This window comes from Plutella xylostella, chromosome 22 (genome assembly GCF_932276165.1).
Source record: "Plutella xylostella chromosome 22, ilPluXylo3.1, whole genome shotgun sequence".
Taxonomy (NCBI): Eukaryota; Metazoa; Arthropoda; class Insecta; order Lepidoptera; family Plutellidae; genus Plutella; species Plutella xylostella.
Window position 1 is genome coordinate 9,265,399 of NC_064002.1, and position 22,991 is coordinate 9,288,389.

General features: G+C 36.4%; 1 protein-coding gene across 1 annotated transcript in view; it reads left to right on the forward strand.

Moving 5' to 3' along the window:
- Positions 1-7,646: 7,646 nt before the first annotated feature.
- The window catches only part of LOC105388284 (four and a half LIM domains protein 2), a 77,887-nt gene continuing 62,542 nt past the window's right edge, over positions 7,647-22,991 (forward strand). Inside the window, exon 1 of the mRNA XM_048629203.1 lies at positions 7,647-8,149. Within this exon, the coding sequence (XP_048485160.1) occupies positions 8,102-8,149 (48 nt within the window). The 5' untranslated portion in view covers positions 7,647-8,101. The remainder of the gene's footprint in view (positions 8,150-22,991) is intronic.

A 22,991-nucleotide genomic window follows, 5' to 3' on the forward strand; every position in this document is an offset into this window, starting at 1 on the left:
ATTTCAAAAGTGATTTCACGAACAAGTGTTCCTGAGGGAAATATGATGCTTTAAACAGAGTGTATAGATTCAGTAGATAGGTATACTCTGTAATTTTTATCCTGAGTGTCTGATTTTCCATAACTAACTATATAAGTACGTACACATGCCTGAACAGACTAAATAATTATTAGAATAAAAAAACTGGTAAGTAAATATTATCAGAAATCAAAGGCGTAAAAGTGCAAGTATATGAACGCAAAGAAAAACCTTACCGAATTTTATCCTTAGGGCCTGTTCCACAATGTCTGGTTAGTGGTTACCTGTGGGATAAAATGCATGCTGTCACTGTCAAATAATAACAAAGAGTGACAGCATGCATTTTATCTCACAGGTAGCCACTAACCAGACATTGTGGAACAGGCCCTAAGGATAAAATTCATAAATAAATAAATAAATAAATAAATAAATAAATGATCGTACATAAATACATACATTTAAAAAGCCATACAAACTGCATATTTCTTAATAATAGCCAGCCATACTATGAAAAAAACCTGCTTTATTTCTGTTCTATCAATATCTCCGGACCACACGCTCGAATTACTAAGTAGAGCAAACATTAATGCCATACCGGCTGCTTACAATGTTGGCGAGAAAAAATTTAATTGCCACTATACTGCATGTGTGATAGAAAGTTACAGTTATAATTATATATCTTACATTAAAACAGTGATAAGTAGGTATAAGTATTTTGAAGTTAAACCGTAAAAATAAGTACTATGTTTTATTCCTCTTAGAGACATTATAATATCATAACAATCGTTAATGGGTCTGTTGTGAAAAATCTGTTTGTGTCATGAGTTTTTAATTTCGTCAGTTTAGTGATTTATGGATTTACTAGCTGATCCCGCAAGCTTTGCTTCGCCTTAAAAAGTTTTCCCGTCAGAATTCCCCTATAAAAAGTAGCCTATGTGTTAATCCAGGGTGTAAGCTACTCCATTCCAAATTCATTAAAATCGGTTCAGCCGTTTTGACGTGAAGAGGTAAGAAATATAACACATACACACATACATACTCACAAACTTTCGTCTTTATACTTAATGTTAGTAGGATGTTTAAGTCCTCTCTTAAACATCCTACTAACATTAGGGCATTTATTTCAATAAATCTAATATATTAAGTATTATAAATACAAGTTGTTTAGAATAACGAATTGCACGATGTGCACTTTAACTTGTGACACCCTGTAGTTATAAAAATGAAGAAGAACAAAAAACAGAATTTAGCAACGACAGCCTAATAATACATCTCGTTATAAAAATCTAAACAATTAATTGTAATATTAATTTATAAATTAATTGCCTAATGAAGAATCGCAAATATCGCAATACGATGCATCACTGTACAGCCATGCGACTGTACCAGACTTTGCGGTATTTTTTTAATTATCTGAAACAATATCACTGGACATGTTAAGCCTTGAAAGGCAAAATTTACTCTACATTGATCCCATTTGCCCACCACTGTCCCACCGACAATATGGTCCCACCAGGCAATGACAGCCAAAAGTAATTTGGAAAACACAAAACGGCCGTGGGTTAAAATTTATCAGCGTTAAAGTTTATTCCGTGGAAATTTTATTCACGCTTTATTTTAAGATACATTGCAACATTAATTGCTGTGCATCGATGTTGATGCAAATTATTATCAGCATTTTATGTAGGAATAATATTTTTAATCTCAACGTTAATTATGTTGGGTTACCGTAGTTTTACTTACGTACCTAGTTGTACCTATGAGTAGGTACAAGTGGATTTAGTTAAATGCAATGGAACGCATAAAATATTTACAAAAGTAACACTAAGTAGCACTAGACGGTTTCAGTAAGATTTGTCATTATCACATTCATAATTATTTAATCCTAACTATCCTATATAAATATCTATATAAATATCCTAATTATAAATGCGAAAGTAACTGTGTCTGTCTGTCTGTTACTCTTTCACGCCAAAACTACTGAACGGATGTGAATGAAATTTGGTATACATAAGGTCTAGACCCTGAGAAAGAACATAGGCTACTTTTTATCCCGGAATTCCCACGGGAAAACTTTTTAAGGCGAAGCGAAGCGCGCGGGAACAGCTAGTACACCAATAAAGTCTAAAGGGGGCGATTTTCACTCTCTCGACATCATGTTAATGCACGACATATCTCGTGTATTTCTTACAATACTTACTTAAACTACAAGAAATCTCGTGTATTCGGGAATGTTGTACATACCTTGAAGTCCTTATTAAAATAATTTATTTGTACATGGCAGGATTCGAACTCACGTCCTCACGAATGGGAGCCAAGATCTTAATCTTTAGACTGCTACGACTCTATCTTGGGGCATATTGTGTGAAAATCGCCTCCCTAAGTCCCTACGTGAAAACTCGACAGTCCAGTCAAGGACGGTGGAAATTGAATGATGCGCAACTAACATCCTTTTCTAGGTGTGCTCAGAATACTGATTGGTTTTCTAATAATTATGTTATTTTAATTACAGAAACGGGTTGGCACTTCGCACAGTTACAGTAGCTAGTTAAAATGACCTGGTTATTACTTAGTTATTTGAAATTGAATGAATGGTAGCATTTAATTTAGCTTTCTCGTAATTTATTGTATGCCATTTGCTGGGAATGCTAGATTGATTTTCGAAGCCAATCTATCCGCGTCAATGATTTCAAATCGGAATCACTGTAAAATATTTGTAGAGTCTTCTTAGCAATATTTTACCATTTAATTTAATTTGTCAAATCAAAATACGACGCACCGACAGTGACAGCACCAATTTTATTCCTCTGATAAACACACACACACACACACTCACGCCTTGTACTAATGTACTCCCTTGCGGGGTAGGCAGAGGTGCATTGCTGCACCCACTTGTCGCCAGAGTGTTATGTTAGTCCCAATGTAATAGGGGAAATGAAATGAAAACATTTATTTGCCTATTTGGTTTAGAAATGGGTTCCTGGCTCCCAAACTAGGATACCCTGTGCTATGGGTAGCCAGGCATCCTTCGTATACTCAGATGACGACAACAAGTAGTTAGGAACTATTTAAAATTTATAATTTACGTACATAATAAGTAAATATTTTAGAAAAAAAAAAATATTCTGTAGGTAGTTAGCAAGTAATCGAATACTTATATATAGTTAGTAGTATAGTTATAATAGGACTAGTTAACTGATTGCTATAAAAGTTTATAGCAATCAGTTAACCAGTAGGTTTTACAAATTATATTTATAGTGAGTTACTTATGATTAAGTTTAAACAACAAAAAATTTAGGGTAGGTAGTGAAATACTTGAATATTACGATCGATATGATAAGTGTTCAAGCAGCTAATGAATAAGGAACATTTTATGTGTTCCGTATCCTCATTACAATAAAGACCATTATTGAAGCAAACATCGTATGACTGTGGGTTTGGGTCGTGAAGTATATTTGTTACAAGTGATCATGTCCAAGCTGTGAGAGTGTGCGTGATGGGTAAATGTATACAGTATATGTGGTGATTGCAGATTAATTTATGCTGTGATAGTTAGGTAAATTATGTTGTGATAGGAAAGCAGTGTATTTCAGTAAGTGTTATGTATTTGGAGTTTAGATAGGTATTGATTGGTGTTTAGTGTTTGAGTTGTACTTTTTGTTTTTTTTTATTTGTTTGAAATTTAGGTAAGTTGTTAAATTTGGTATTTAATTATATATATTTTTATTTGGAATTTAGGTAAGCAGGTTTTAGTATTTTAGTTGTAATTTTTATTTTATTTTTTTAATTTTGGTAAGTAAGTATTTGATAGTATTGTTTTAATTTTAAGTTTTATTTATTTAGTATTCCTAATAGAATGTCTTCGGTGTCATCGTAGTTCATTTGCAGTAGCCATTCAGTTAAGATTTTTTTACATTTATAGGAATTTAAGTTGACAAAGTTAAGTATTTTGTTAATTTTAGTATACAAGATGGGCCCTTTGAAATTGTAAAAATGACTTGCAAACTTTGTCTTAATTACAGGTACGTGCCAGCGGTCATGCCTCGTGGGCCGAGTAGGTACTATGCGGGTTACTACTGAGTTTTTATGGAATCTTAAGATAGTTTTTAGTATGTAAATTTGCCTAATTGTGAGTACCTTACTTTCTTGATAAAGTTCATTTGTAGAGAAACGATAGGGCTTGGAGTGAAGAACTTTTAGCGCTGCTCTCTGTGCGCGTTCGAGTTTGATTAGTGTCGTTTTGTGAGTTCCCCCCCACACCACAATGCAGTAGCTGATTATTGACTGACACAGAGCGTAGTATACCGATTTCAAAACAGTTTTATTAGCCGCGTTACGGAGTCGTTTGAATATGTGAAGTAGCTTTCTGACTCTTGGCACTAATGCAGCTATTTGGTAAGACCAGTTTAATTTTTCATCAATAATGACACCCAGGTACCTTATATTTGATGTGCGTTCAATGTGACTGCATGAACAGAGTTGATTAGGGTGAGTGTTATTACAAGAGTGAATTTTGAGCATGAAGTCTTCAGGTTTAGTTGCATCAGTTATATGAAAACATAAAAATTTGGTTTTAGTGGTGTTTAATGTCAAAAGATTTAACTGTAGCCATTGTGAAACCTGCATTAGGCCTTCTTCAGCTTTAGCTTTGACATTTTCCCACGTGTCTCCCCTAAAGAGTAAGGCCGTGTCATCAGCAAAAGCCAGTACCTGAGCCGACACTGCTTCCATCCTACATATGTCGTTTATGTAAGCTAAAAACAGCGTCGGCCCAAGCACACTTCCCTGCGGGAGTCCAAAAAGTGTATACATCGTATCGCTTTTTGAGTTGTTTAGTTTAACATACTGTTGCCTTTTTGTCAGATAGCTAGTAAACCATGCGAGAGCAGTTCCAGTCACTCCAAGTGCCTCTAGCTTTTTTAGGAGAAGGGGAATTGACACTGTGTCAAATGCTTTTTTAAGGTCCAGGAAGACACCAATACACCTCTCTCCTTTGTCGAGTGAGCTAGCTATGGAGTCTGTGAGTAGGGTGACGGCGTCTTCTGTGGACCTCTTGGCTCTAAAGCCAAATTGATTTTCAGCAAGCTGTTTGTTGGATTCTAAGTACTTAGTTAAGCGATGGTTAATTACTTTCTCTAGTATTTTTGCTGTTACAGTCAGTAGAGAGATTGGTCTGTAGTTACAGGGATCAGTTGTGTCACCGTCTTTATAGATAGGGCAAACTTCGGACAGCTTCAGCAGTTCAGGAACGATTCCCGATGATATGCTGAGATTAATAATGTGTGCTATGGGTTCTGCAATTATATGTTTTAAATTTTTGAAAAGTTTAGGTGGCAATTCATCCCAGCCCGGCGAACCGTCTGATTTGAGACTCATTATAAACTTGGAGGTTTCTACGGTATCGGTTAGGGTCAGAAAGAGTGAGAAAGAGTTGAGTCTGGGGGTTATTGCCATTTTACGGGCACATCCAAGACCCGAGAACAAATATCTGTGTTTAAACAAATATCTGCCCTAGCCGCGAATCGAACCCGGGACCTTCGGCCCAGTAGTCAGGGTCACTAACCACTACGCCATTCGGTCGTCCTCTGATAAAGTGTATTTAAATATTGAAAAATCAAGCTTACTGTTGAAGTCAACTTTGGTAAATTACCTAGTTCAAAAATTGAAACAGTGTTGTCAAGATCAAGCATACAGTACTCGTAAAGCAGATTGGTGGATATCGCTACAGTGGCCACTTTAGCCGCAGCTCGCTCCGGTCAACATAACGGTATGAAACAACAGCGAGTAACACGCCGCATCTCAGGAGGGTCACTCTATACTCACGAAAAACGAACGAAAGAGAACTATCTTGCAATCTCGGCACGTTTAACATAACGAGATAGAGTCGGAGCCCTCCGAAACTTACTTTTTCCTCATATAGAGTAACCCCCCAGACTCTAATTACACGTGCTAAGCAATCAGTTAGAGACCACCAGTAATATAAGCAAAGAACATTCTATTTAAACCTCTTTGTTGGCGGAACAAAAGGAGGTGCATTGCATGTATATTAAAAAAGTAATTTTAGTTCAGCGTGGGATTTGTTTTTTTTACAAAGTCAGTATCGGTAAATTTTATATATTTTTTGGTATATGATGACCATCTAAAATATCTAATTGGCCGGTAAAATTGTAGCATTATTGTATATGGCTAGGTACGAAGTACTTTCTATCTTATAATTAGTTGAATGTAGGATTCGCGTGGGAACTGGGAAGGTATGATTTATGAACCTGATCCTGAATAATTACATAAAAGAGGCTGTAATTAGTAATGCAAGCTTCAGTGTATCCCAGATTAACCTACCGTTTAAACATCAGCTAAGATTCCTATGTGAAGTAAATAACTGGATAAATATGGATGTTCTGTAGTTAATGGTCTACGCTCTGTCGATTCCATGTTTTTATGCAGATTAATGGCCTCTACATAAATTAAATGAATCGTAACATTTTTGGACAACGTCAATACAGAGGGGTTTAAATGCAAATCATGCTCTATTAAAAATATTTTTCATGACTTTATAACGTAGCATTTTAGCAAGCGTTTTTAACTGACTCAGGGAACCTAGAAGGATGGATAAATGTTATGTGTATTTAAAAATATAGGTAGATTGGTAATTTTATTCAGAGCATTATTTTCTTTTTAAATATGTACATTAAAACGTGAGTAAAACTATATTTGCTTGTTTCATACGAGCAAGAATCTGTGTGAGAGCAAGCTGTTGCGAGCAAGAAGTGAGGTGAGAATTAAATGATACTTCATTGGTCAGTTGATCTCCGATCTCCGACTTATTCTGAGGCAGCCGTGGATTCGTATTCGGCCTCCTGCCGCAGCCAGTGTTTCTGCAACGTCAACGACAGTCTCCATCTAAACTGAACCTCATATAACTTTCATATTGCTGAAGCTAGGCCGATGTTGGTATTATTAACTAGAAAGAGAGCGGCGAAACAACACTCTGCAAGTGAGCAGTCAAAGAAACAAGTTTCATCGGAGAAAGTTGGGATCGCTGACTTGCCCACTTACAAGCCTCCAGCTGGATTGTTATTACTCTTATTAGAATACTGAAACAGGGTCCCATCAAGCCCCTTTTCCTATGTCCTAGATCCATTCATAAAAAACAACCGGACCTTTAAACCCGCCGACCGACTAACCGTGACCCCTCCCAAACTAGTTTCGCTCATTTCCAAGAGGTCACCTTAAGTAGGTGCAATGATAGCCGCCATCAATTTATCTGGCGGTGGTCCGCTGACGTCACCGATCTGGTTATCCTCGAAGATTAAGCGACGAGGCGTGTAAATATCAGTATGAATCATAAATGCTGAATTGAGTGTTTCAGCTGCTATAATGTAAACACGAGTGGCAATGACTCGCCTGTTAGCGTAGTCGCAGGTAAATAAGTTAAGTCGCTCGTGCAATGTTTGCGTCGGACTGGATGTAGACCGCGGGATGTTGACCGGTGGCCGGGCGGTGCGCTAGCGATTTGGTCGTGACCGTAACCTCTAAAAAACGGTGGTAGGTAGGCGCGTTGGTAAAAAATGCAGGGTCTGGCGGGCGGCCGGCGCGGCGCCGCGAGTGCGAGCAGTCTGAGCGCACCCGCGGCCCGCGCCTGGCGTCACTCGCACTCCGCACGCCGCTCCGATACCTTATCAACACAACGACCAATTGCATGAAGTCATCGATTAAATTGAGTGCCTACACCGCGCCAGCGCCGGCTATGTAAACAAAACACTGCAGAATCTCGGCCCGTCACCACGCGTTGTTTCTTTTGATTTCACGCGCATTCCTGCTCTATCTTTGTCGCCGGTTCGGTGCCCAGCCGGTCCTTAGCCTGTGCGTTTAGTCGTTTACTAATAAATCCTTGCGAGCAGCTGTTTCGGTCGCGTTCAGGAATCCGCGCAGTGTTTTGCTCCTTGCGAAGTTCGGTGGAAGTAACTTTGTTCGCAGTTTGTTTGTCCAAGTTGTGGACGCTACAAGTGTCAGTGAGAAAGTTTCGGATTGTCGCCGCCGCCGCCGCCGCCGCTGGTCGCTCGTCGACTCTCGCACGCTCATCATGAATGGAACTCCGGCTAGAAGGCCGAAGACTGCTTTTTCGGAAGAGGTCAGTACAACAAAATCAATCCTACATAATTATACGCATTAACTGTATTAGTTACGACAAAAAACTTTAAACATTGTTTAACAAGTGTTTTATAATAAAAAAGTTTACATATTTATTAGACGTTTACTGTACTAAGTTTTGTGGTAAGGCCCTAAGTAGGTTATTATCTAATTGTAGATATCACTTTTATCGTAACGTTAATACAAATAGGTACCTATGTATTTCTTAAATTCTGGTCCAATTTAAGTAAGTAGGTATACTTTCTTTATTTTTCAAGATTACGTGTAGGATTCAGAGAAAATTTGATTACCTACTAGACTATCGCACGTAATTAAATCCATTAGGAACTGCCATGTAACGAATCGCAAAATCACTTTATTTTTTAATACAAATACTTACTTAAGTAGTATAAAAAAAATATGTGCTGAAACAAAATATTGGGGTTCTATTAATAAAATAGTTAGCAATACGAGTACCGCAAATATAACCGTAACTGAGAAAGGTTAACTCAAAACTACAAAGGTTTGAATTGTACCAGGCACACAAGCTGTGAAATTATTCACCACATTCATATAAGTAATTAAACTATTATTTATTTTACCTCTGATTACAATAGAATCTTGGTAGTTTAACCGAAATATACATAAGAATGATAGACCCTTAGTACCTAAATACCAAGTAATTAATACTTGGAACCATGAACTAACTAAATCTAAACTAGTAGATACGTAGATAGGTAAGTAATTGAGCGTTATTGTTATTTTAAGCCCGTCGATTTTGATATCACTGATGGAATATTACAAATATAATTTCGACAGTTACTGGTATCAGTATCGTTTCTTGTATAAGTAAGTAGCTAAATGCCCTTATCCTATATTAAGTAATTTTTATCCAATTACCTACCCAAAGCGTCAATAACAATTGTCCAAGGAAAGGTAGACCTGACTACTGTGTTTTATATGTACTTACTTAATCTTTTCTCTAACTTAGACAAACACTATTTTTATAATCTTAATCTGCCTTTACGGAAGTTCCTTTGGCCTTAACTAAGACCAGAATGATAGAGGATAGTGGGGGTAAAAGGAAAGCAACCTAGCTGACTCAGGTCTGACAGCTGACATAAACATAGGATCTTCATAGGATTTAATGATTCTTTCACTATTTTTTTATTATTATTTAAAATCAATCGTTTTGTCAATCTGTCATTATCCCGCCATGACTGACTTCAGTACCTACCTACCTACTTTAGACGACTTATACAATTTCGCTGCATAATACCTATCTACATTTGTAAAAGATATGGGTTTCTTTATCGCTGCGATTAATAATCGTAAACAAGTTTAGTCTAGGCAATAAATAGGTCTTAAACTTGCAATCTAATCAGTAAGCATTGCATTTAAATTATCAACTTTACTCAATTGGTGTTTAGGTTTAATTTGAGTCTATTTACGGCACAGTGACCATCGTCCAAGCCGCTGTGGCACTGCGGTTAACCAGAGTTTATAGCTCCAAGAAATCAGTACGGGCAGTAAGCTGAATAGGTTCAGTTTAATCCAAGTAGGTAGTCCTATTCGGTAAACATGCGTAACAGTATTTTCAGGGCAGTGCGCAGATAAAAACACAAATATTCATACTGGGCGACAGTCAAACATATTCCCGTCACAACAGTCACTATTCTACTACCCAATTTGGTCGGTTTATCCCAGGTCTGATTAGGTAAGTAGGTTGAATAAGTAAGTATTCGGAAGTCCTCCGAGGTAATCACTTAGCTATAATTAACCAAATAATTTACGAATAACAGTGTAGCTAGTAGTGCCGACCTGCCAACTATGGGAGTGCTTACCCTGAAAGTGCCGTCAGAATTAATTGGATTGCCTTCGCACCTTTTGTGTGTTTATTTGTTAATCTAATTTAAAATATAAATTATGGGATAGCTAAATCACTTAGTTAATTAACTACCTCTTATGTTGCCGTAACCGTTGTATAATCGACACCACGAAATTAGCGACATTCTATGAATCTATGACGTAGTTTCAGTACAGGCTCACATTAATCAATTAAGTATCTAATAAATAAGTTCATGTAATACAACAAGTACGATTCGTCCCTAATATAACATTTTGTTGACTTCAGTGACTAAAATAATAAAGAATAACATACGTAGGTACTTACTTAGGTAACTCTATGTAACTACACCGATAAATATACTCTGTTTTCATTATTATTTTGTGTGTGTAATTGTCCAACTAAACGAGTTACACGCACAATAGTTTGGGGGAATTCGAATTACTATCCATCCATTTATAAAATGAATGAAACTGGGTGGCATGTCCGGCCAACCGAGGGCAGAATTTTGAATGTATTTCAATGATACCACATTTTTACTGCCCGAGGAACATAAGTTCGAATTAAAGTATTGTGTGTATTGCATATATTGCTTATTTCAGTGTGTATTTTTATTTATACAGAAAGACTTTCGAGATAGTTCAAATATCCTCTAACTGAGGACATTGCTACATTAAGAAATATAAATTGATAGAATGCCTTTTACTAGCTAATTGAGTTTTTTTATATCTTCTACTAAGGGCCGAATTTTCCAGAACACTTACGAATACTTAAGTACAGATTACAACCACCATCTAATTGGTCAAACTTTGTCCGTTGTTTTATTTGCGAAGCGTTATACGGATAGTTTGTTTGTATTACCCATATTCGACCAATACAATACCGATAGTCTCTGGACAATAGCGAGCGACAAATAGGAAGAAATCATGCATGCTAGATGCCAGGGGCCGAATATTCTATGACGGGAGCACAATAGTTACGAACAAAATAAACAAACGAACGAGACACATCCTACCTCTACATCTACAACCATCAATACATCATACAATACAGTTGTATGTTCATAAATATACTTTATCCTAGTCACCAGTTAAGTTGTTAAGAATGATAGTTAATCCTACTAGACAAGGACTATGGTTTAGATTTAATACTTATATATACATATTGTGAATAAAAAATATATGTAGGTACAGTCAGCTGCATAAGTAGCTATGTATACACTTATGTACCTTGTCAATCTATGCATTCATTGAAATATTGACGGTTCGTCAGTTTGACAAGGTACCGAAGTGTATAACAACTTATGCAGCTGACCGTACGTACCTATCTACTAGGTTTTTAGTAAGTCTCAAGTCTCAACTAACTTTTTACGTTTCTCAGAATTTGAGCAATAATTTGCATGCCAATAAATACCATAGGTACAGGAAAAACAATACGTTTTCCTCAGATGACTTTTTGACAGTGCTAGTTGTACTACTACAAGGTTCCAAGAAGCTGTTTTCGATGGGATGGGATGATTAATATAAATAAAACACAATCCTACTTATTTACAATGTTATGTTTAGTTCTGCGATAGGTATACGCTCTACTTAAAAGACAAATATCTATGTAGGTACCTGAGCAATTTATGTTTTCTCGCTGATTGCTCATTGAACATGAGCAAACCTAAAATAACAAGTAAGTGAAGCTAGGCACAAATGGGGAAATCAACCTGAAACACATACATGCTAGTGCTATTGTAAATTACGCTCTCGTGAAAAAATAACCATACCTACTTTGCATGGACAATCGTGGAAAGATAAGTATGTTTCTTGGGGAAAGTTATTTAGTTTAACCAGTAGATACCTAACAGGTATAAGTATTATGGTTTCGTTTATCGCAAGCATGCCATTTAATTTTTTTAACATAATTTAAGTGGGTAGAGTCTGTTTTATTTACTCCGTTTGGTTTGAAGACCAGTAAAATAAAAATTAAATTATTAGTACTTGCAATTTTTTTGACAGTAACAGTATGAATTTGATCAAAAATGATCTTTTATCCAGATATTGTGAAACACACACATTCATAAATCAATAACTTTAATATTTGCTTGCTACTTGTGTAAATGTATGCACAATTCATTGTATTGACATAAATCGACACTGTAGCAGATTTACTTAACAAACAATTTATATTTTTAATCGACTAAAAACACAGGAACACACTTCATGTCTTTAGGGGATGGTAGGTACGTCTAAGAAAATGCATATTTTAGTATCAGTTTTTTGTCCGAAAGACTGTATAAATAAGTAGATTGTATAAGTAAGTTATTTAATTTGACCAGAAGGATTCTTTAACTTCGGTGATGATCATAATAATGTTGTCAATGGATAAGTAATGCTGTCCTTCCCATCCCTGCATTTTATTTAATAATTTTGCTTATATAAACAAATAGTATACAAAGCCAGAATAATTATTGCTACTCTAATCTCGACACACACAGACACCTACGTAGCAGACACAAGAGAGAACCAATTATATTATTCACATCACAAGGGTTACCGATTTAATTACAAGTTATGTATAAAATATTGCTATTTTGTATTTGTTGGTAAGTACAGTCAAATTTGATATTACAAGTTGCTTAATCTTTGCAACATAATACTTTTACTGCCAGTTTCAATAACTCTATCTATCGATAGCTGACAGTTAGAAATGTAACTTTTTATGTCATTGTGTCAAAATCGTATGATAGTAACTGTCAGCTATCGATAGAGTTGTAGAGTGCTCGATATCGATCGATATAGTGACGTTTATCTACGTCGATAAACCCGTGAAGCGGCAGTAGCACTCATTCCTCATTCGTCACTTTTCTATTAATCTAGAGTAACCTTACCTAAAGCAGCATACTATTATACCCCATCCACACGCTCGGCGAACAATGGCAAACAGCAAACAGCAAACAGCAAACACTGACGTGTGGATGGGTGTTTGTCGTTGTTTGCCTGTTTGTGTTTGTGTTCGCCAGTGTTCGGCATCGGTGTCGGTTTTTCTTGCCAGATCAAAGGATGTTCGGCAAACAGTTCGCTACGTATCCACACGTCTGGCAGCGGTCAGTATGCGCGCTAGCATTGCGGGAGGCGGACGTATCAACTTGCTACACTTTTTCGTTGGCGCGCATTTTTTTTTATGTATGTTCACCGATTACTCCGCCGTTTATGAACCGATTTTGAAAATTCTTTTTTTTTTTGTATTGGGTTGAGCTCCCAGGTGGTCCCATTTTTTTTCAGAATTTTATCTCACCCCCAAGGTTGGGTAAAGGGGTAAAAACAGGGTATGAATTTCCATTTTGGACACATATTAACCGATTCTAATGAAATTAAAAACATAAATATAGTTCTTGTAACAAAAAAATATGATGGTGACCTTGAGCTGATCTGATGATGGAAACGGAAGGCAGTCAAGGGAACTCCTCAACGGTATATAGCAACTACCTCGTGTTTAGGCTTGAATGATTCGTATTGATTAGTAGGACTTTTTGGTATCATTTGCATCTTACTTTTGATTAAAAATTATTGCAAATAAACTAAAAACTATAAAATAAAATAATAATTAAAAAGAAGAAGTCAGTTTTTTTTATTATTATTATTATTATTATTATTATCCCACCATCGTCTTTGCTTTCTTCTTATTTTCCTTTTTTCTTTCTCTTGCTTTAATTTATATAATAAAAATATGTCAACCCGAAAGTAATAGCTCGTCGTCCGCCGTGTTTGCCGGTTCGGAATGTTATGAGCGTTCGCCGAGCATGTGGATGGCTGTTTGTGTTCGGTGATTGTGGTTGGTGTTTGCGACTTTGTTTGCTGTTTGCCGTGTTTGTGACAAACAGCAAGCGTATGGATGGGGCTTTACGATTAATCGCATCCACTTTGAGAAACTGATAGTACAGTCCGTTCACTATACATCAGCTAGTGGTGTGGCGTGCACCGGCCGGACTCACCGCAATAGTGAAATATTGGCACCCCCAGTACAACCGCACCATCACATGCCGTCTTCTTGTACGATATTGTGTGTGTAGGATAAGGTACCTATTGGATGTAGAGGTAAATCTGAAGTAGTTAGGTACCTACTTACAAACTTATTCAGTTTTTATTTTATTTATGTTAATGTATTCACACCAACGAATTATAACACAAATACCGCGATTAGTCATCTGCCGAACACATGTATATGTATATCGAAGAATGGAGAACTTTTACTCTACGCTAACACCCCTATTTTCTGTCTCGGGTTGGAAATATCAAGTCATGAAGCTATTATCGCGCCTGCTAAGAGTAAACCCAGGGCTCACCGCAAACAAAAGTGTCTAATTAAATGTCCCTTGGGAAAACTCACAGCGTTTTGTTACGGTAGCGGCAACCTTTAGGTATAAATGCAACCACCAATTATGAAAAATTAAGGAACAAAAAAGCTTCACAGGAACCGTGTTCTCCAGTAACAGTGTATTTTTTGTACCGAGCTTTTACTTAAATGCTTTGTTTACCGAACTTCAGGCAACTGGATACTGCGATAATAAAAGATCTTAGAACTTTATTATATATTATAATTTAGGTCCCAGATTCTCTGTTAGAATTAATCAGGTAAAAGGGCAAGGAAGTTGGCTTCTTTATGGTAAATTTCATGCTATTTCATTTAAAAAAAGAAAAAGATGATAAAAAATCCGTAACAAAAAAATACTGAAGTAAATGAAGATCTTACACCTGAAAACGTCAAGTTGAAATGAACTTGGGTATATATGTAGAGTGCAGCACTGTGATTGGCTGAATTGTCAAAGAGTAGGATATAAGACATAAGACATCCTAACTATATCCTAACTATATTATATCCTTACTAATATTATAAATGCGAAAGTAACTGTGTCTGTCTGTTACCTTTTCACGCCAAAACTACTGAACGGATTTGAATGAAATTTGATATACATATGGTCTAGACCTTGAGAAAGAACATAGGCTACTTTTTATCCCGGAATTCCCACGGGAAAACTTTTTAAGGCGAAGCGAAGCTCGCGGGGACAGCTAGTATTTTATATATCCTAACTAATATTATAAATGCATAAGTAACTGTGTCTGTCTGTCTGTTACTCTTTCACGCCCAAACTACTGAACGGATTTGAATGAAATTTGGTATACATATGGTCTGGGAACACCCAAATATTCCGAAAAACTTTTTTCCGAATTTGAAAACACCGAATATGCAATTTACGAAATATTGCAATACCGATTTTTTTAAATTCCGAATTCTAAAAATCACGTAAATTATAATTTCGAATATTATAATCACGAAGATTTGTTATTACGATTGTCAAATACACGAACGTTAAAAAAAACGATTCCTTAAGCATACGAAAAATAAAATACCGATTTATTATAATCACGAAAAATTCAAATCCCGATCGAAAATGTGATAATTCGTGATTTTGCAAAAAAACCGTAAACGTTTTAAAAACCTTAGACCCAAAACCTAAAGATAGGTGCGACGACGAGCAAAGCGAGGAGGAGCGTGTTAGGTGCACATAGATATTGAAAAACAAAGCGGAGCGCAGCGAAGCGGAGCGGAGCGTTTCAAATATAGAGTATTAATATTGTAAATAAAACTATTTGTAGTATTTGTTGTTAAGTAACACAACAAAGCAATAAAATTGCTCGGATTTTTACGGTGATTAACCTTAAAAACTTTAGGACCTAAATCTAAAGATAGGTGCGACGACGAGCAAAGCGAGGAGGAGCGTGTTAGGTGCACATAGATATCGAAAAACAAATATTGTTAAATTGTATACGGATTATGCTGTTAATAAACACACTATTCTTATCAACTATTTCTTGTAAACTAAGATACATTCGGGAATTTGTATTTTCGGAATATTAAAACTTCGGGATTCGTAATTTTAACAATTCGTTATAATAAAAGGTCGTACTTTTAAAACATCGAAATAATAATATTCGGAAAATTGACTTTCGTCATTTTAATAAATATGTAGTTTGAAATTTCGTTTATTAACTATTCGTTATTTTCGTTATTCGGAAACTTGAAATTCGGGATTGTGAATTATTCGGAACTATGAAATTCGTAATTTTAAAAATCGTTATTTTCATATTCGTAAAAAAGTAATTCGGATTTATGTAGTGTACCCATATGGTCTAGACCCTAAGAAATAACATAGGCTCCTTTTTATTCCGGAGTTCCCACGGGAAAACTTTTTAGGGCAAAGCGAAGCTCACGGGAACAGCTATTAGTAAGATAATGAACATAAGTTACGAGACCTATACGCTTGGTAATAATATAAAGTGAAAAATTGTGACTAGGAGAGGTGATTATGTTTTTTTACATGGAGTATTGAACTCTAGACTCTAGATTATAACTCTGGATGACATCATGTGTACTGTTAAGTGGCTCTCAAACTCTTCATGTTTAGGTACGCCATCGCCACTTACTGCACGGCCTTGCTACACATCAGTCGACAACATTATCAACATCTGGTTAAGGTACCATTTCACACTCAGATGTTAATGCCAGCCAGCACCCTTAAAGCAAAAGCAGAATTATAAATAGTAGTATTAGGAGCTGATAAGCTGATAGCCAATATAAAATTAGAGTATGTGAGTTCTTATTGATTGATTATAAAATAAAATATTTATTTTATTTAAAGTAATACATAAGTTAATGTTTATATCACTATGAGATTGCTTACCTCATCACCACATGGCAATATTCAGAAATGAAAATCACGAAAATATTGTACTGTGTCAACTATCAACGGTATATAGGTATACGGTATTCAGATATTAGTATAAATATCTACCAGGTACATACCTACGTAAATTGAAAAGGATTTATACTATTATGCTCATTTCATATGCAGTCTACCAACTATCAACATGTCAAGAGCAGTTTGAATAAACTGGCACAAAGCAATGTAACATCTGATTGTAATGTTCTGTGCAGCCTCTCTGTGTTATATCTAACCTGTTGATCTGTCGACATGTCTAACTGCCTCCGTTGTGTAGTGGTCAAAGCTCTGCTTCATCAGCCTGAGGCCAAACGTTTGTTTTCTGAAGAGGCCATCGAATGTTTTAGGAGATAGAAGTCTGATCAGCTTGCTATGTCCTGTTTCAGAGAATTTTCAAAAGTTGTTTAGAATGGCCATCTGAGTCACTCTATTACAGTCTCAACATCTCAAATTTTCAACATCTGTATAATAATATAATCCGCATAAAAATCTCAGCACAAAGTATTACTTACAAAATGCAATACATCTTTAGACTAACCCCCTTATTCATAGAGAAGTTACAAAACGTTTTAACTAATAAACTGTTTTGTCCCTCTCTGTCAAAGAACAAATTGTTCTTTGTTGGAGAGGGACAAAACAGTTTATTAGTTAAAACGTATTGTAACTTTTCTATGAATAAGGGGGTTAGACTGCAGTATAGATACCGGAATGTCTTTGTTCCATGTTAATAGGTGCGGTACTGAACATTCTGTCCTTTTGTCCTGAAAAAAGTGTCGGAGAAAAATTAAACAGGACTTCAATAAGTACTATTCCCGCGAGCCAACATCGTTGTTTTTTTTGCCTAAAGAATTATGCCTCTCTTTCTCATAGTGTAAAAGCAGATTTTGAATTTAGGAAATGCTTTATCACTAGGAATAAATCTTGCAGTATGTATACGTCAATACGTCGGTGCCTAATCCTATCATATCATTAGCATTCGCTGTAACTAAGTATATAAATTAAGATTCACGTAACGTGATTAGTTGGCCATGGCAACATTGCAATTTGCATTGCTTAACTTAATTTAAATGTAATAGCAATGCATTAACAATGTTGCGTGACTTTACACCCATATTCCCTTTCCCTTACCCTAAATCATCACTCTTGTACCTACATAATTAGACAACCATATAATTTTTCATTCCTACAAAGCATCCGTAGTTGCACTAGTTTCAGTGATCATAAGTAACTGATCATTTAAGGTAAGCAACAAATGGCACGGTCACTCATTGGATGGGTGACCAATTTCAAGTGGTTGCTGCGCTGTGGGTTCTGTTTGCTGTTTCAGCAGTAGTCGTAAGCTTAGTCAGAGGCATTCGGGTAGCTTAAAAACAACTGACAATCGGGTTGACCACAATACTCTCTCAGCACAACCCAAACCAGACCAGACCAGCGTGGTGGAATAAGGCCCAAAACCCTACCTTTAATCGTTTTTTAACTGCCCCTCGAAAAGGTTGCGAATGTTTGAAGTCTCAAATGAAAATGAGAGTGCAATAATTGCAAACAAATTATTTGTTTGCGACTGTCATGTAGAAGGACAAACAATCCTCAGTCTGTTCATGGTTCTATTGTGAGCCCGTAATATATGAAACCATTGTTTTCGAATATGATGATGTTTAGTGTGACGCATACAGACGCATATATTTAATTGGTGCACTAAATAAGGTTGAGGTTACATTTATCATGTAAGTACATGTATTAATAAGCAATTGTGCCATTTGGCTGGTATAGTATTTTAACTTTAACTGTAGTTAATGGACCAAGCCATTAATTTGCTATGTACATATATTTATGTGCTTACCTACATAGACGTGAACAGTCATCTACATAAAATGGGTCTGTCCGACACTCCAACTTGTAGATTCTGCAATGAAGAGGACGAAACGCCCATGCATATTCTCTGTGAATGTGAGGCCATCATTCACAGGAGAAACAGAATCTTGGACGGCTACAAATTAGCCCCCATAGATGTCAGGTCTCTCCCTCCCGGTAAAATCATCAGGTTTATAAAAGACCTGGGCCTGAAGAGTGAGATTTGACTCGGCAAGGGGAACCACAATAGATCTTTTAGGTCGCAGTGGCGAATGGGCACTGGTTGCCCTCCCCCTTTCTATAACTATATACATAGACGTATTTAGTTATTGTATGTAAGTACCTAAGTAAAATCTTATCAAGATAACATAATATGTATGCCTATTTATTATGCATAATAATATGCATAAATCGATAAACCTCATTGTTTTATCAAATGGGGTCAATGATTATTATAAATTTCTTAAATAAGTACCTACTTATAGTTACAGTTAAGTATCTAAATCTTAAAAAATATTTATGAAACTTTCAATAAATATGTAAGTATTTTGGTCAAATAAACATTATTAAATATATTTTAATAATATGTTAGGTCAGGTGGGTTAAACCGTAAGTATATTAATGGAACACAAACTGCGGGAAGAAAACTTTGAGATCATAAAATCATAACCAATGAACCGAATGTATATAATTTTGTTTTTTTTTATATATTTATCTTGCCCCGATGTTATACCTCCACCTGATCCTATTTGAATGATATTTATATTCATAACCGTTGCTATATCAAGAAAAGTGGAATGAAAAGTTACGTAATTAAATAATGCTAGTAAGTATTTAAAAATAAGCTTTGAAAATGACGCAAGTATTCTTCTGCTACTGAAGAAAGCATCAAGTGTTAAAAAAACTCGTTGCAATAATTCAATATCAATCAATCAATCATTCAATTAAGATTTCTTTGTAAAAACTTGCTCTCCCCATGTTGGCTTTATTTCCAAGGAACAAGTGGTGCGGTATGAAGCCGTCGGCTATTCATTCTTGATTGCAATTTGCAAACAAGTGTTCTTTGCTGAATGATCTTATCGGTGGTAGGCACTCACTGGATGCCTTGGTAACTGAACATACATTTAAAATGTGAAAATATTAATTAATTTTTAAATATTGTAACCTTACAGTTTATATGTCACACATTGTCAAATTTCAAATACAGAACGTAATTTGCGGATACGATTGAGTGCTTAAAAATAGCCCATTCTATGTTTGATAGCAATAAAAATCATCCTGGGGTTTAACATTTATTCTGTCTCTATCTACCTCAGGCTCAACGAGAGAGAGATGGCATAAACCCACAAAGGCGCCATGGACAACGTGATACAGGAATGCAGTCTCGATTGACTTTCCGCACACCTTATTTGGTCAGTCACCAGCCGGAGGTCGCTTACTGGAGGGTTATTCTCGCTTGACAAAAACCAAAGGGACGATTGTTTCATGCAATCGGTACGTAGGTCCTGTTCAAGTCTGCTTTATTTAACAACACTTATTTCACAAAAAATAAATGTGACGTGCTGTCGAAGGAGTCATCGTTCGGCTCAAGTCAAGTTTCGGCATCGTACGCAATGGACGCTTCGCATGCAGTATTCTTTGTATAGAAATTCAGATAACTGCATCCACTACATCGCCATTGCCGACGCCTTTTTTTGACGCTTACATAAAATTTATGAAAATCTGTTCGGTCCGATACGTTCACTACCGATCGGTGGATGCTTACCATAATACAACGAGATGACTGATGACTGCCTCTGTGGTCTAGTGGTAGAAGCTTCGCTTCATGACCCAGAGGTCCCGGGTTCGATTCCTGGGTGGGACCATCAATTTGTGTTTCTAAATTGTGGTTCTAAGTTTGGTTAGGACATAGAAGGCTGATCACCTGATGTCCGAAACAGTGAAACGATCCATGCTGTCGGATGGGCATGTAAAGCAGTCGGTCCTGCGCCTAGCTCTCTCCAGTCGTGTCGGTCAATCCGTCCCATTGGGCTCTGAGAGTGATGGAACAGAGAGTGCTCCTGTGTACTGCGCACACACTTGGGCACTATAATCTACTCCTGCGTAGATGGCTGATCTCAGTTGAGATTGGCCGCCGTGGTCGAAATTCGGCTAGGAGGACATTATTATTACAACGAGATAGTCGTGGCATAGACTATATAATACACTTATATTAGTCTATGGTCGTAATACACTTATATTAGCGCTCTAACATTTAGTTTTTCGTAAGCTAAAGTGAACCCCCTGTGGCCCAGTCACCGACGAGTCTCCTGACCCTGCCATAGCGGGAATACTTAATGTAAACAAAATTAGTTTGTATCGGAAACATCTTAAAGACGGCTTTGTTGTCTAATCCTTTAAGTACAGATACCGTATCACCAGTAAGCACCACCGACACATTAGCAATTAACAATCCAAAAGCAGCGTCGCCGTCGCTCCAAAAAAACTAACTGATGATGACTTGCTTATGAGTCTGAGAATAAGCATCGATGACAATAAAGTCTAAACTTTAAAATAACATTTGAGTAATTAATGGCTGCTGCGTTAAACACATACCGTTAAGTATATACTGTATAAAATGTGTACCTATAATGTCCTATATGGTCCCGATAAATTAATGTCAAGTGTCGCGTTGTTTACAAAATAGTATTTTCTTATATATCGTTCACAAGTGCAGTCAAACGATCTCGATTCCACCTTATGCCCTCATTTGAATCACAAATAATAAACACTACAGCGATTTACATACAAATGCAGACAAGTAAAAGCCAGTGTTAGCGTCGAATAGGCAATCATGTAAACAGTTTTATGTTGTACTTATATGTATGATTCGTTTTACGATCGTCAATGTCACAGTAGAGTCACTTTCATTGGCCACATTTAGATAAATGTTTGGACTCCTATTCACTACGGATTTGACCATAGACTTACCCCCTTAAGTTACAAGACGTTTTAACTAATAAACTGTTTTGTCCCTCTCCGACAAAGGACAATTTGTTCTTTGAAAGAGAGGGACAAAACAGTTTATTAGTTAAAACGTCTTGTAACTTTTCTATGAATAAGGGGGTAAGTCTATGGATTTGACAGCCACGTTCCATCTCTGATTCATATATTCACTAGAGCAATGAAAAAGTTCCACCTGCCATTGACGTTCTATATGTCACTGAAACTTTTTCATTGCTCGTGAGTGTACAACGTACAAATACTACACTAGCCTTTCAGTGTTACATTTTATATGTAAGTTTTCTGTACAGTAAAAATAAGAAGTAAAATAAACTTCTTCGAATTCCAACAAAAGAACTGTTAAGGTGAACCATCGTCGTATAATAACCTAATAATGGTAGTAAGCAGGCTGAGAGGCATTGCTGCGCGAAAGAGTTAATATAAACGCACAACTACTTAACAGATAATATTATGTTTGCACCAATTCATTTATTTATTCATAAACGTTTTCCATACTTGAAACAATTGAGAACTTTGAAATGTCTTACATGTTCCTACAAATAATCTGTTTCTATTTTATTTTCTTATTTAATCTTTAAACTTTCCTACCAACAAAAGAAAAGTTATAAAAGGCCTTATTCCTCGAAACGGTTTTCTATACCTATCGATTAAATAACGTATAATTACCTACCTATGGGTAACTCGAGTATTAATCTTACAAGAACACAGGCCAATGTTATTTTCCGAATCAGCAGTTAAGATACTGTCAGTCCCGCATCAGCATCACACGGCCGCCGGCCGGCATGCACGTCACTGGTCGTGCCCGCGCATAATAAAGACATAAATTTTGATTGGTTATGTTGGTATGTGTCTAGCTCACTAGCGCGGAGACAGCAATACGCAACGTAGCGAAACTTGTCTTATGTGAATGTATTGATAGTTCTAGGTAATTGCCCTTGAAATACCGGGATGGAAAGGAATGACATTGTTCTGGCGCCTTACTAGGTATATTTTTCATGCTGGGAAATCATAGATTTAAAGGCGTCTGATTTACTAAATGTACTTACAGATCAATGGTCACTCTAGCTAGATTCTTCATTTTCAGAGCTAAGATCTACTGTTAATACTTATTATGATCTTAGCAAAACCAATAGATTTAGACCCGATATAAGAACATAAAGTTCCGTTTTCAAAGGAAGCGAACAAATACGGAACCCTAAAAAACTACCAGTAGTTTCCATCATAGAAAATTCATAAATTATTCTTATTGGCTGCTTATTATTACGAGTGCATCGCAACTGAAGTGGCTAACAGCGTTACGAGCTGAAGCATTTTGCTGCTGAAAAGCAACCGGAAACTGAAAATTAAAATTCAAGCACAATAATGGAAATTATTTTG